Here is a 15411-nt window from a genome sequence, read left to right as displayed (position 1 = left end):
GCAAGAGACATTCAGTGTGCTAGTGTGGTCAGTCAGTCAGGCAGCAGCGGCCGACAGATGGCACCCCACACTGAACCTTCCTCCACTTACAACCGACCCACTAAACTTGTTCCTGTGTTCCTGTCTGTTCCTTTTCCTCCTTTTCCCGTTGGTTCTTGAGTGTCCCGGTCAGTTGCGGGGATGTAATAGAGAAATGTTGCTAAGGTTTGCTGATTATTTAGTGTGACTTGTGTGATTGCCATTGGATTGTTACTGAATGGTGTATTGAAAACTGAAGGTAAGTTATACGTACTGTGCGTTTAAAGGGGAATGTAATAACTGAATAGCGTAGAGTAAGTGAAGTATCGTATGTAATAAGCAGAAAGATGTTATATAAAAAACAAACCTAAAATAAAAAAAAAAGTAAGTAAAGAACGTACAAAGAGTTATTATAAGAAGGAAAAACAGTCATGTATCGTAAATGTAATCCATCGTAGCGTCAGAAACATAACACAAGGGAAACGTAAGATAACTAAAAATACACAAAATTAAGTAAAATAAAACAAAAAAGAATTACAAACCAAAAAGACACTACCAGTAAAATAAATCAAGTAATTACAGACAAAACAAACCGATCAACAGAAAAAGACTTAATTACAGATAAAAAAAAACACTATCAATTAAACTCAAACCTAAAAAATAAAAGAAAACAAGCCATAAAAAAAAATAAAAAAAAACATTAAGTAGAATCAAATAATCTTTTCCTTCCTTTATTTTTTGTTTCCATCTCAAGGTGACCAAGTTTTTGTTGCCGGGAGGAGCATCAAACCCTAAAGGCGTAACAGAATCAGGTTCAGGACTTTAAGGGTGTTGGAGAGAGTATCGTACACCTTTAAAGGCTATTCGAAACCTTTAAACTCTTATTGGGAAGTGCGTTTCGTGGCTTTTATATAGGATGAGAGAGAGAGAGAGAGAGAGAGAGAGAGAGAGAGAGAGAGAGAGAGAGAGAGAGAGAGAGAGATTAAAAAGAAGGCTGGAGAATGCAGAAGGAATATAAAGTGAGAGAAAGGGAGAGGAAGACAATGATATAAGGGAGAAAGACAGGCGCAGGACACATGGAGAATATCAAGACGAGGAAAGTGGAATGAAGGGTAAAGGAAGAGGAAGGAGAACAGGAAGAAGGAAAAGAAGAGAGAAAACTGAAGGAAGGAAGGATCAGAGAGATGTAGAACGAAATCTTAGGGAAGGTTGGATGGGTGTAGGACAAGAAGGAGGAGGAGGAGGAGGAGGAAGAGGAGAACCAGGAAGAGATGAAAAAGAAGTAGAATATGAAATAGAAAAGAAGAAAAACAACAAGAACAAGAAGAACAAAAATAATAAATAAGAAGAGGAAGAGGAGGAAGAAGAAGAAACGCATCTGAGACCAGGAAGGAAAGAAGGAAAGAAGGAAGGAAGGAAGGAAGGAAGGAAGAGGGAGAGAATGAAGTCTCAAAGGAGGAGGAAGAGGAGGAAGAGGAGGAGGAGGAGGGGGATGGGCCTAGTTCATGGCAATAAGGAGACCAATAGAGATGTAGGTCAAGGTTTGAGACGTGCTGAAAAAAACTGCCGCTAGATGACACCACTGCACGAGACACGAGACCTCTTCTTGCCTGCCTTCCTTCCCCCTCTTCTTCTTCTTCTTCTTGTTCTTCTCTACGCTGCTCCTGTTTTCCTTCCTTTTACTTAACTCTTCTCTTCTTTTACCAATTTTTTTTCCTCCAGTTTTTCTTTATTCTCTTCTTCATCCTGCTTCAGTTCTTATTCTTCTTTTTCCCTCTCCTCCTCTACCCTTATTCTGTTCTCTTTCCTTCTGCTTAAGTCTTCTTCTCCTTCTATTTCTACTTCTTCTTATTCTCCTCTGCGAAGCCTCCTCCTCTCCTCCCCAACACACACACTCACACACACACACATGCATATACACAACCACACACAGTACAACACAGCAGATGGGATGGCGGATAGGTCTGGCCTCACTAGCAATAAGAGGTAGATGATCTAGATACAAGGAGGAGTAACTGGGATGGCTGAAGAACGTCCTTCCCAATGGGGGCGTTAGTTAGTAATCCCACAGACTTTCCGACGCATGGGTCTGTTACTGATGACAAGACTTCTTCGTGTGCTACATGGCTTTCTAGTGTCTTTTCTGCCTGGTCGGGTCTGAATCTTCGTAAAGAGAGGGTTTTGGGACTCGAGTGAATACCAGAGAGAGAGAGAGAGAGAGAGAGGGGGGGGAGGGAGATCATTCATTTATAAGTCTCCTACACTAGCAAGAAGAAAAGGAGAAGGAAGAGGAAGAAGAGGAGGAAGAGAGCAAGGAAAAGAATGAGAAGGGGGAAGGAGAAAGGAGAGAAAGGGGACAAAGAGGAGAAAGACGACAACAAGAGGAAAGAGGAAGATGACAAAACAGAAGATCGAGGAAATACACACACACACACACACACACACACACACACACACACACACACACACACATGCACACACACTCACGCAAGACTCCCTGCATGCGTCGCGTCTCTCGGTTGCACAAAAAATTCAGGGTCCCGTTCATCAAATCGGAATGCGGAACGCTGGGCCGCGAAACCGTTATGCTGAAGGTGTAGGGGGATGACCCACTTCTCCCTCTCTCTCCCTCTCTCCCTCCCTTACTCTCTCCCTCTTTCCTTCGCATACGGTAGGTACAGTACATACATACGTTTTCCTCATCACGTTCACTAGCATCCTCAAAAGAAAGGTATGGGTGTTCCGTCCTGAATACTAAATGATGTACTGGTTATTCGCTAATCAAGAGTTCAAGAGTTGTCCCATATGCGTGTTATGCCGTCAAGTACATGAGAGCGTAAGAGCACGAGGGAAGCTGCAAGACGCCATCAGCTATCAGTTAGTCTTCGTATGTTTATCTAGTATGCTGTTTTGAAACGTAAGAACATAAGAACACGAAGTCATCAGCACCAAGTCAGTCTTCCTATCGCTATCTAATACACTGTTTACTTAAGAATATAAGAGGGAAGCTGCAAGAGGAAATCAACAGTTAGTCTTCTTACCGCAATCTAATGTGCTGTTAAGAACATAATAACATAAGAAAAGAAGTTATCAGGCCTCCACGTGGTAGTCTTTGTATCAAATATGTCTGCCTATTTCCAGTTATCATACTCATCCATTTCTACTTAATCTACTACTATTACATGTAGTCAAAACGTTAAATATGATAAAGAACTACATATTTCAAGGGATGTAGCAGTCAATCAGTCCCCTTAATTCCCAAATAAGAAACATATGATAATAAGCCAATCTAAAATATGAAGATGTATTAGACATTTCAAGGGTAGCAGCAGTTAATCAGTTCCTGCATCCCCTTTTAATCTACTGACGATGCTAATGATGATACGTTAAGATATAAAGGCAATTCCATTTACCTGTCGGTCGCGTACTCGCCTTGTGGTTCTTATAGGTGAGAGAGAGAGAGAGCAAGACTGTCACACGATGAGCAAGGAACATGACAGCGTTTGGGAAGGTTGCGAGTCCTTCCAAAACAACACGGAACGGATGGAAGTGATAAGCAGTGACGAAGAGGAAGAGGAGGAGGCAGGGAAGAAGAAGAAGAAAAGGAGAACCAGGAGGAGAAGGCTGAAAGAAGAGGAGATTTAGAATAGAGAAGAAAAAGGGAATATGTAAGATGTTGTAAAAGAAAAAAATAAAATAACCCCGAGAAAGGAAGATGGATAGGAGAAGGAGAAAGAAGAACAGAAGGAAATACGGGGAAACCAAGAAAAAGGAGACAATAGGGAATGTAAGAAAAGACGTGAGAAAGGAAGGAAAGAGATGATGGATGCTCAGAATAAGGAAGAGGAGAATAAGGGGCATTAGGATAAGAAAAGAGAAACTACACGATAAAGAAGTCATGAGAGGGTAGTGATGATAAGGAAAGACATAAACTGGTCAAGGGAGAGATGATAAAAGTAACCACGACTAGAATGATGATGATGAGGTGGACGAGAACGAGGAGGGGAAGGAGGAGGGTGACAACGCAGATGAAGGAAGGCAGAGAAGGACGTGAGGAAGAACAGGGAAGAAATGAACACTACCAGCAAACAGAAGGAAGATGAGAAGAATGAGGAGGAACTGAATGATGAAACAGGATGAGAGAGAAGGAAAGAAACGAGGCAACATAAAGATAGAGAGATCGAACAGAAAACGAACACCACGTCTACACAACACTAGGATAACTGATGTCTTGTCCCTCTCTCCTCGCCAAGGATAGTCATTTGGCAACACTTCAGGAGTCACGAAATGGTTCTGCTGACTCGCGCGCCAAGATCTGAATCGCAAAGGAGACTTCCCCCTTCTCTTCCACAACGAGTATGGTTTGATTGGGTTCTCTTCGGATAATCTTATGGTGAATAAAGATTGAAGAAGTCAGGGTGAGTGTAAGATTGTTATGTCATGTATGGCTGGGTGAGTTTGCTACTTATTTAAGACGTATTTGGCATCTTACGCTTCAGAACACGTAACAGGATGTGCTGGAGGGCAATGCACACATACACACACACACACACTCACACACACACACACACTCACAGGTCATTACGAACCTCACCCAATCCTGTAATCGTGTAATGATATAGACAGATACACACAAATAGGTAAGTAGGTAACGCACACACACACACACACACACACACACACCGTCTGCATGACTCACCTCACATCTTACATCTCATTATGACCTTCCTTCCTCTCCTCACACTCTCACTCTCTTCTCCTCCCTACCGGAACAAAATCCATTCATCAACACAAAAAAGAGAAAGACGGAGAGAAGGAGACATTTCACTGAGGAGATAGCAGTTCTTTCCTTCAAGATCCTTATTCTCCCGGCAGGTAATGAGGGGAGTTAAGACGGCAGTAAGAGGTACTAGTTAGGGAGCCACCTGTTGTTTTACCAGCTCGTATATGACCAGAGGGTTAGACAAGAGCCTGGAACCTCGGAAACACCACCACTTCTTCGCCAGATGGTCCAGGAAAGCCAGACTGATTGCCACACTACCAAACGCTCTACATATTCTAGTACCATTACGCTGAGCCACTAACCGCCGCACAGAACGTAATACGAAGACTAAAGCATAATGGAAACGTAATGCGTACGGTAATCCTTGAAATAACGGTATGACAGTTGCGTTCAGTCTCCATTTTTGAATTGCTCTAAAGAAAAACGTGATGTAAATGACGAGATATGATGTAAAAACGTATTTCGTACGGTAATATAAAAAAAAGTGTTTGATAGCAATGTTTAGCTTCAGATTTCGCTGTGTAGTAAGAGTAAATATGCTTTTATGATGTGTGCTTTGAGTCTATTACGGTTCTTCAGTTAGATAAGATTGGGTAAGATGCCTCGTTATGTAGGTGGGATTTGAAAACTGGTTCCTGTGTGAGGGAGGGACGTGGCGGGAGCTAAAACATTCCTAGACGCGAGTAAAAGAAGTGCATGACTGAGCTGTGATTCAGTTCTTGCGTGAGTCATGTTCCTTCCTTCACGAATTCTGGCCTGATTATTCTGCTTCTCATTCTCTTTTTCTCGTCTCGCCTCTCCTATTTTTTTTTCTTATTTTCTCGTTTTCTCTTCATTTCTTTTGCTGTGTTCTTATTTCTTCTTTCCTTTTTTTCTATCTTTAAATTCCTTTCTTTATTTTGGTTCGATTCTTTTACTCATGCTCTCTCTCTCTCTCTCTCTCTCTCTCTCTCTCTCTCTCTCTCTCTCTCTCTCACATACACACACACACACCCTCCAGACAACTCCAGGTCAGTCCTTTTCTCATCTCCTGCTCTCCTTCTTCTTTCTCCTCTTACCCCTCCTCCTCCCTCTCCTCCACTGTCACGCTTCGTCACGTCTCGTTGCCTCAGCGAAAGTGGTCCACATCCTGGTCTTCGTCCCTCGTCGCTAGGAGGAGGCAGCATATAGAACAGCGACTCCCAAGCGACTTAGTTGTGTTTAGTTCACTGGAGTTTGAATGACGAGTAGCATCCGCTTTGTGTTACTATTAATAGCGTGGCCTGTACTGTATTGTAAAGACGTGACGTTTGTTCTCTGATCTGCTGTGAAAAGCGAGAAATCTATCACTATAAAAATCAAACCTTAACTAGATATGGCAATTTCTCTGGCCTTTTTCTCCCCAATATTTTTTTTTTCCTATTTTCCAGAGCTCCTCTTACATAAATAAAGGAAATCTACAAGTGACAGGTGTTGTTAGAAGTATCTCACGTGTATTTCTGAAGCACTAACGATACTTACCTGTCAAATCAGCTTGTGCATACTGAAAGCCTCATCAGAATACTACAACACAAGGGAAGCTGCAAGAGGCCAGCAAAAATACACGTCGCAGTCCTTAGTCCTGTCCACCTATCATAATCATTAAATCTACCTAATCTCTCATAACTCCTTATCAACTGCACTAAGAATATGATAAGTGCATTGGAACACATGGGAAGCTACAAGAAGCCAGCAAGAATACACATGATAGTCTTAATCAAGTCTATCATATCTATCAATACATCTGACCTCTCAAAGCTCCCTACTAATTTCACTAACAATCTAATGAGTCTCTTTGTCCTGGTTATTACTGGGGAAGGGCAACATGAGGGAAGAGTTTGTCGTATTGTTTAATGAACACACTAACAAGTCACCGTGCCCAGCCATACACAATCAAGTATCGTCCTCGGATCCATCGACAGTTTTATGGACCTAGCGAGAACAGTTTCATTTTTTTTTTTTTTTACAGATATTTACAGAGAGGTTTCGTTTTTCTATTCTGAGGTTGAAAGTTTTTTTTTCTTTTGATCGTGACTAACATGACTCAGAACATGAACGCTAACTTTCAGAATCACAAGCAAAGACTGACGAGTGTAGTAAGACTGCCATGCTATCTATCATCATCATCATTATCATCACCATCACTGCGAGCTAAGACTATTTTACAGACTACAAAGTAAACGAAAGAAATAACAAAACAAAACAACTCATCAGTACACTCTATCTCGTCCACTACCTTTTGAAACATGTACACACAAAAAGAGACATTTTTCTTAATCAAGCGAAACATTCGAGATAATACTAAGACGGCTTTCAGCACCTCCTTCACCTCCTGCTGCTGCTGCTGCGCCTCCGTCCTCCTCATCATACTTGATGTTGGGGCCGCCGAAGTAACTCACGGGATTACTGAAGGTTCGCACTCCCTCATTCAGGAACACCGGGCTTTGCTTCTCCCTTGTGACGCGGCCCTTCTTGCGACGCCTTCTCCTTTTAACGCCTCCGCTTGTAGCTTCCTCGTGCGGGACTTCAGGAGCTGCTTCAGGGACTGGTTCAGGAGTAACTTCAGATTTTGCTTCAAGAATTGCATCTGGTTCATCTTTTGCGTCTTTTGTGTCTTTTAAAGCCTCGTGCTCAGATGCTGATTCGTCCTTTGCGGCGTCATCTTCCCCAGAGAGAACACTGAGGTTGGCAACACCAGAGGACAGGTTGGATTTGAAGAGTGTCGGCAATGACGTCTTCCGTGGACTGTCCCCGTCTTTCTCCTTGTCTTCCTCGCTTTCGTCCTGCTCACTGATGGGGTCTAAAGGTGTCAGGTTGCCGGGGGAACATTTAGGGGAGACTCCAGTGTTCAGGAGGTTTATGTCATCGTCCTGGTATAGGTTGACGTATGTGGGGGACCCCGGTCTGTCCTCCTCACTCATAGGGGACCCTGGACAGCTCTCTGGAGACGAGAAGCCATCGTTTCTCTGCCCCGCCATGTCCAGCAGCAGGAGTTTGGCGCTGATGTCCAAGAGTTCTTCGTTGTCTTTGAATTTTTCTTGTGTTTCTGTCTCGTTTTCTTCGTCTTCTAGTTCCTGGATAGCGTTTCCTTTCTCGTTTTGAATTTCCTGGCTGTTTACATCGTCATTTCTCATGTTACTCTCTTTTCTATCTGGTTTCATTTCCTGACTTGAAGATTCCAAACCCTCGACTTGTTTGTCTTGATTTATGTTGGCCTCTCCTTCCCTTTTCCCTTCCCCTTCGGCCTTGGCTTTGTAAATATGACTCAGTAAGTATCCTGTGTTCAGACTTTCTTTCTCCTTTGGGCTGCTGACAACGATTTCTGGAGGAGTTAGAACGCTGGCACTGCTCTTGCAGTCAAAATACTCCTCGTCTCTGTCATCTATTTCTTTCAGTTCATTCTCCTCATTGCACTTCATCTCGACCTCCTTATCCTCTGGTGGCATCTCGGAGTATCTTCCAGCATCCTTCTCCCCTTCAGAATACTCCTCTTTCACAGCGTCTGCCTCGACTTTCTCTACTTTGAATTGTGGCTTCTTCTCCTCGTCATATTTCTCGCTCGCTTTGTCTTTCTGTATTGGCAAGTTGTCAGTGGGAATGTTTAGGTGGTGTTGATTCTCGGTGGCGTTGGAAGGAGACTTGTTGGGTTCTTGCCACGTCTGCCAAGAGAGGTTATGAAGGTGTCACAAGGATCATCAGAGAGGCGCCTTTTTGGGGGTGTTATTTAGTTAGGCTGTAATGGAAGAGAGAAGGGAGTGTGTTAGACGCACACACACACGCTTACACTCACACACTCATATACGCTCTCTCTTTCTCTCTCTCTCATGGATATGTACACACACACCCAAACATAAACATTTCTCATTTCCTGGATAATGGAATCAAGTGATTATGCGCCCGCCCACACACACACATACATACACACACACACACACACACAAACATCAATAGGCAATATACAAAATGCACATGATGCATTAATAATAATTCATACATCACATATAAAATACTCATAGGAATAAATAGCAGATAAAAGAATCCGATGTGGAATAGCATTACTTACTATTAGGGAACTGAATATGTAGTTTACTTATGAGGTGACTGAGTGCCCAGGAATCAGATAACCCGCGTATTACAGGAAGAAATCCTTACATCGCCTATACAATAACTGATAATTTTCATCATTATATTTGTTACTAAATTTAAAAGACTGTTATTACCACTATTACTACCACTGCTCTTACTACTATTACAACAACAACAACTACTACTACTAACACTACCATTGTCACAACTAACATTACTACAAAAATAGATAGAGAATTGAATGATATAATAAAAGTAACGAAAGAAAAGCAGGATGAAGCTCACCACAAATATAAAAGCCACACTAACAAACGACACCAGACAATAACAAACGATAGGATTCAGACAAACAAATCTAACAAAACTGACAGGGGAGAAAAAAAAAGCAAATAAACCCGACTGTTGTTTTTATGTTAGATTTATTTACTTGTCTTTATTTTTGGTGACATTTTGATTTGGCAGAAGCAGCAAAAGAAAAAAAAAATAGACGGATAACTTAGCTGAATGAAAATAAAAATATGGAAAACAAAAGAAAATATAACAGAAAAAACACGAGAAATGAAAAATAAAACGAGACCAAAAATCTGAAACCTTAGCAAAGATGTCAGCGTGGCTTCAGTGTGTCATGAGCAGCGGGACCCGAGCTTCGAAACCCTCACGAGAGATATTCAGGATTCACAGACAATAAATAAATAAATAGAAAAAAAAAAACGTAATGAACATAAACACACTTGATTTCTGTATTTGTTTATATATCTATTTATTTATTTATTTTTTTAATAAATTTAAACCCCCTTTATGATTTATCGAGCTTGTTAGTGGAGTTTTTACAATTTATTTCTGAACATGTGTCGCAGAATAAGGATGCTTAATCAAATAAATGATTAAATAGTTCCCTTGAGGATTTTTGAGTAAAGTAAATAAAAGGGTGTAAACGAAGCAATATTTCTCACCCAAACTCGCATGGAATAAACAGTTAAATATGAACAGGGAATTAATAAAAGCATACAAAAGATACGAATTGAAATATACAGCAGAATTAGGAATATATAAACAATGAAGACACATCAACAGACAAAACAATGAAAAAAACAACACAGAAACAAAAGGAAAAACAAAAGACGATCAGAAAACAGTAGAAAACAATATAAAAAATAGGAAATGAATCACTGAACAATAAAAAAATCAGAAAACACTAGAAAACAATTGAAAAACAAGTGACAATCAGAAAAACATTATTAGCAACACGACGGAAGACCCAAAGCCCATAGAATCAGCAGCAGCTTATTAATAGTAGTGCTTTTCCTTCGGCGGGAGGGCAGGGGGAGCCGAGGGTTTCTTTCTGAGGTAGTATTGCTGCATGTCAACACGCTGCTGAGTCTCGCCAGCTTCCCCAGGGGCGGTATTCTCCTCCCTTCCCGAGGCTCCTTCCCCCTGAGGATTTACCTGCATTGTCACCCGCTCGGCGTTCTGCACCTTCTCGTTCTCTGGTCGTAGCTCAATGAACTCGTCGTCTGAATCTGGTTTCTCTGCGCTCTCGTTTTCTTTCTCCACTTCCGTTTTCTTTGTTGCGCCTTCGTCTTTCGAGGCGGTCTCCTTCCCTGCTTCGTTTTCTGTTCCATCTGTAGCGGGCTTAGATTCTTGGTCCGTCTTTGTCACCTCACTGTCCGCCTGGTTGGTCTCCTGAGCCGCTTCTGCAAGATCGCTTTCCTTTTGCTGCTCTGTATCCTTCTCTTCATCTCCCTGAATGTCTTTGCTCGATTCAGGCACTTCTCCAACCTCTATGCTGTCAGCTTCGGGTACCGGTGTTGCTTTATCCTCAAGGTAATCATCGACAACCACAATCTCATCCTCGAATTCACTCTTCGTTATCTTCTGCACCTCTCCTCCGCCAAGCAGATGAACCGTGGTGGCGACAAACGGGGGCTCCACCACCTCCCCTTGCTCCTCGGTGGGAAGGGAGCCGTGAAGGAGAAGGCGGGGCTCACTCTCCGAGGCAGTGTCATCGTCAACGTACAGCATGGTATTGGAGCCTCGGTTAACCCGCATCGACGAGGGAGAGTCAGCCATAACCAAGTCCTGGAAACCAAAAATTGAGCTGTAGCAGAGGTCGCGTGGCTGTGCATCGCTGCTCAGCCTCGTGGTAGCGCTTGATGTGTGTTTTTTAAGCATCTCGTTGGCTTGATAGGCGCAAACTGCCCTCGGGAAGATTGATGCTAGCGATGGTGTGTGAAGCAAGGTTGTGCTGTTATGCGGACCCTTCTTTGGGTTACTTAAACAAGAAGCTGAAACAGGAATGACTTTATTTATCTACCGACACATCATGATGTAGGAAAATGTAGTGGAATCATGGATAATGGTTAGTTATGTAAATGTTAGGTGGAGGTGAATGTGTTGTTATTTAAATGAGGTACTGTTTTGTGGTTCATGGTTCGTGTTTACAATAGGAAATCAGAGAATCATTCGTTTATATAATGAATCGATATAGCGTCAGATGAACGAACACGAAAAAAGAAAAACTGAACACAAGACTAATCATGCAAGAGGGAGAAAATCAAGAATCAATCGTTTATATACTGAACTGATTTATAGAAAGCGACTGTCAAATGAAAACAAGAAACTAAACACAAAACGAGCAAACCATAAACAAACATGAAAACACTGAAACAAAGAGATCATACGATTATTGAGATCAACAGTGTAAGAACGCGAACCAAACTGAACGTCGTCGATGAAGCACCTCGAAGAAAACGTTCCTTAGGTATTCATGAGGAAGTTTAGACTTAGGTAGTGTGTTAGGAAACGTTCAAAATCAGATGGTGAGTTTTGCCGCCGAGTCCTTGCGAGCTTAAACAAACTTAGAGTACTTGGTGTGGAAAATTCTATTGTTTTAGTTTATCAAGATGTTTGTGTTTTTTGGGGGTAATACAGTTTATAATGGAAATGTTGATGGCTCTTCTTTTTTTCTTTTCTTCTTCTACTTCTTTTCTTGCGTTTTATATAGTGTTCGCAGCTTTCCAGTCACTCACTCACTCACACACACACACACACACACACACACACACACACACACACACACACAAGTAAGTACTCTTTCTCTTACTTTCTGGCACCGTTAGACTCCGTTATTGTGGCGCATTCAGGCCTCACGAACTCCCCCACCCCCACCTCTCTCTCTCTCTCTCTCTCTCTCTCTCTCTCTCTCTCTCTCTCTCTCTCTCTCAGTTCCGGTATCAATCATTCTCTTCAAGATGATTTCCCTCGTTTTCTTCTTCAGAAATTGACGGTTCCTCCTCCTCCTGCGCCTGCGTTTCTCCAGACGCGTCCTTAAACATCTCCTGAGGCCCCATCACATCAGGCGTGGGCGGGACGCTGCTTAAGAGACTGGACAAGCTGGGCACGATTCTGATGTCGACCTTTCTATTCAGGACTTCAAGGTTGACGTCACTGAGCGAGAGTAGCGTCGGGTGGTCAACGAATACTGGGTAATCTCCCTCTGATTTCACTCGACTCACTGTGAATTTCTGTATGAAACTCTCGATACTTTCTAGCAAACTTCGTGAGCCTTCCTTTAAATCTGCGTCACTTTTCCTACGTTCTCTTTCGAATGTGTAATTGTCATGATCTACTACTACATCTCGATCTTCCCTTCCCTCCCGTCCCTGCTCAACACTATCTCCAGAAACGCTGGGCTGTCTCATCCTTACCCGCTGCTGAGGGAAGACCGCGGAGGAGGAAGGCGACCCACCCGTGATCTCAATGGTACAGTCAAAGCTGCTTCCTTCTGACGTCGAGTCCTCTGTAGCCTCCCCTTGTGGCCTCACCTGATGAGAAAGAAAGGTGCAAGTCAGTGTTTGCTTCACGGAAATAGAGACAGAAGATAATAAAAAAATTACCTATGATGAGAAGTAGCAGGGAAACAAAAGACTGCAGCTCTAATTATGAAGACACAGGAAGGTATTGGTAAGTCCTAGATATACATACAAAAGCCTATTAGTGTCTACATCTCAGTCCCCACACTGAGAAACAACAGGAAAATGAAAGACCAGTTCTAAGACTCTGACACAGAAAGGTATTGACTAGTCCTTCATAATGTGAAGCAGCAGGGAAACAAAAAAACTGCAGTTCTGATTATGAAGACACAGGAAGATATTGGCAAGTTCTAGAGATACATGCAAAAGCCTATCACTAACTACAACTCTGTCCCCACAATGAGAAGCAACAAGGAAATGAAAGACTGTAGTTCTAATACTCACTACAAAGGAAAGTATTGACAAGGGACGCTCACCTGCGGCACCTCAGTTCCTATGAGAGGCAGCGCATCAGCGGACTTGTCCCAGGAAAGCGGTCTGTCTGCGGTGGAGTCCTTTGGCATCCTCACCTGCACCTCCTCCTCCTCCTCCTCTGGTTTCTTGGTTGGGATGGGTGGTGGGGGTTCCGTTGGGGGAGCCACCTGCTGCTGGTTCGCTGCGTTCATTTTCCTCACCTTATCTTGTTCTTGAGTTGAGAAAATGGACTTAGCATAATGCAGAATTAAACTGGGGGAATCAAAACAGATCTACCTGTTTTTGCGTAAGAAAAATTAGGTTTCTTTTCTTCTATTATGCTGAGGTAGAGTTATCTCTTTAAGTAAGAAAACAGAGGTAGCGTCTTTCTTTTCCTTCGAAGTGTATTTAAGATAGACTTCTCACCAAACAAGAACGATATCAATTATTTAAAGTAATCCTTCCTTCATCTACCCAAGAAGATATTACGTTTCCTTTATTTCTTTGCAGTGTAAAGTACTTATCTGGAACCGACAGAAAAGTAAAATCAGTTTTTTTTTTTTTTATGTAAGAGGAGCACTGGCTATGACTAAAAAGGCTAGAAAAAAAGGCCCACTAAAGATCCCAGTCCCCAAAAAACGGTTATTCATCCCATTTAGAAACGAGAGAAAAGTAGAATCGAACATTTGCGTGAGTTACTCCTTTAATTTTCTCTCTAGCGAAGGGAAAATGGGATTTGCTTCGTTACCTTGTGTTCCTCCGTTCTGGGCTGTCTTCAGGGGCTTCATCTCCACCTCAGAGATGTTGGTGATGCGTGCCCTCATTGCCTGGGAGGAATAAAAGTGAAGAGAAGTGAAGTGATGGAAAGAAAAGAAAAAAAAACCACATGGGGCCGCATCAACTAAAGTCATAAGGCGCCGAATGGTAAAATTGCATAAAAATACCAGTAATGTTTAGAGTGAAAGGTCAAAAGTAACACAAATAAGGTATAGTTCAAGTTTAAAAAGAATGAAGAAAAATCAGGAAGAATTTGTATATATATCTTTGTCTTTCTATATAAACAATCATATATACATTTTTGTCTTTCTGTATAAACAATAATCATAATTTTCACATCACCGATTAACTTGAACACTAATTCCCTCTCCCCCCCCCCCTCTCTCTCTCTCTCTCTCTCTCTCTCTCTCTCTCTCTCTCTCTCTCTCTCTCTCTCTCTCTCTCTCTCTCACCCACAAACTCACCTCTTCTCTACTCTTCTTCCTATCCTTCAAAAGCTGTTCCCTCTCCTCTTCCTCCTTTTTCATCTGTTCCTTCTTCTTCGCCTTCTTCTTCTTGTCGCTGGTTCTTATGCACAGGATGGCCAGGATGATGCCCGACACGAGAAGAACGCTGGTGGCCACGGCGGGAACCACTGCAGGATACCGTGTGTTAAGGAGGGGAGAGGAGGTGAGGAGTAGGGTGCTTGTTAAATGATAGATGGATAGGTAAGTAGGTAGGTATAGGTAAGTGGGTGGGTGAATGGGTGGCTGGGTGATTGGTAGGTGGGTAGGTATAGATGGGTAGGTGGGTAGGTGTTGGGTAGGTAAAGATCACAAGCAAACTGAAGAAGATTAAGCTGACAACAAAATCTAACTCATACACTTTCCTCTCTCTCAATCTTGGCCGTCGGGGGACCTTCATTCTTACCGTTATCCATTGGCGTGTTTCTCTCCGCTTTGGTGAGGGGCGGCGGTGCGTCGTAAGCTGTCCTCTGCGCTGCATGCACGGCCCAGTCCTCCCCTTGCACCTGTGTGGCAAACCATATCACCCCTTTGAGTGCTAATGACACATGAAGCTTACTAGAGGTTATGTACGTAGGTTGTTAGGTTTTCGTTTTATTTTTTCCCCATTGATGATGCGGAGTCCTTGTTCAACTACCACTAGTCATAAATAGAGAAACACTTCAAAATGGCAAAACTTTCACTGGAACCTGTTGGACTGTGACTAGAATCATAAAACATCCCCTCGAAAACTCACGAAACTTCCATTAGAGCCTGTTAAACTAGAACATCCTTGAAAACGCCAAAAAACTTCACCTAGATCCTATTGAACTATCATTAATATCATAAAAAAAACATCCTGGAAAGCCCCAGAAACTTCCATAGAACCTGTTGAAATAAATACCCTTGAAAACTCCAAAAACTTCAAATAGAGCATGTGAAATTATCACTGGAACCATAAAAACACCCTTGAAAAACCCAA

The 15411-nt window shown here is 42.4% G+C and overlaps 1 protein-coding gene across 4 annotated transcripts in view; it reads right to left on the bottom strand.

Annotated features, from left to right (window-relative positions):
* Positions 1–6653: 6653 nt before the first annotated feature.
* LOC135088982 (axotactin-like) overlaps positions 6654–15411 on the bottom strand; it is a 40779-nt gene continuing 32021 nt past the window's right edge. Inside the window, exons 35-41 of one of the 4 annotated variants that reach the window (XM_063984086.1) lie at positions 14857–14956; positions 14412–14581; positions 13919–13997; positions 13194–13402; positions 12613–12729; positions 10352–10984; positions 6654–8552 (exon numbers count right to left, since the gene is read on the bottom strand). In XM_063984086.1, coding sequence (XP_063840156.1) covers positions 8544–8552; positions 10352–10984; positions 12613–12729; positions 13194–13402; positions 13919–13997; positions 14412–14581; positions 14857–14956 — 1317 coding nt within the window. In that variant the 3' untranslated portion in view covers positions 6654–8543. The remainder of the gene's footprint in view (positions 8553–10351; positions 10985–12612; positions 12730–13193; positions 13403–13918; positions 13998–14411; positions 14582–14856; positions 14957–15411) is intronic. The other 3 variants (XM_063984084.1, XM_063984087.1, XM_063984085.1) reach the window with 3 other exon arrangements.

The sequence above is a fragment of the Scylla paramamosain genome, chromosome 32 (assembly GCF_035594125.1).
Source record: "Scylla paramamosain isolate STU-SP2022 chromosome 32, ASM3559412v1, whole genome shotgun sequence".
In the NCBI taxonomy this organism is placed as follows: Eukaryota; Metazoa; Arthropoda; class Malacostraca; order Decapoda; family Portunidae; genus Scylla; species Scylla paramamosain.
Note: the sequence above shows the minus strand (reverse complement) of the source record. Positions and strands in the feature narration are given on the sequence as shown.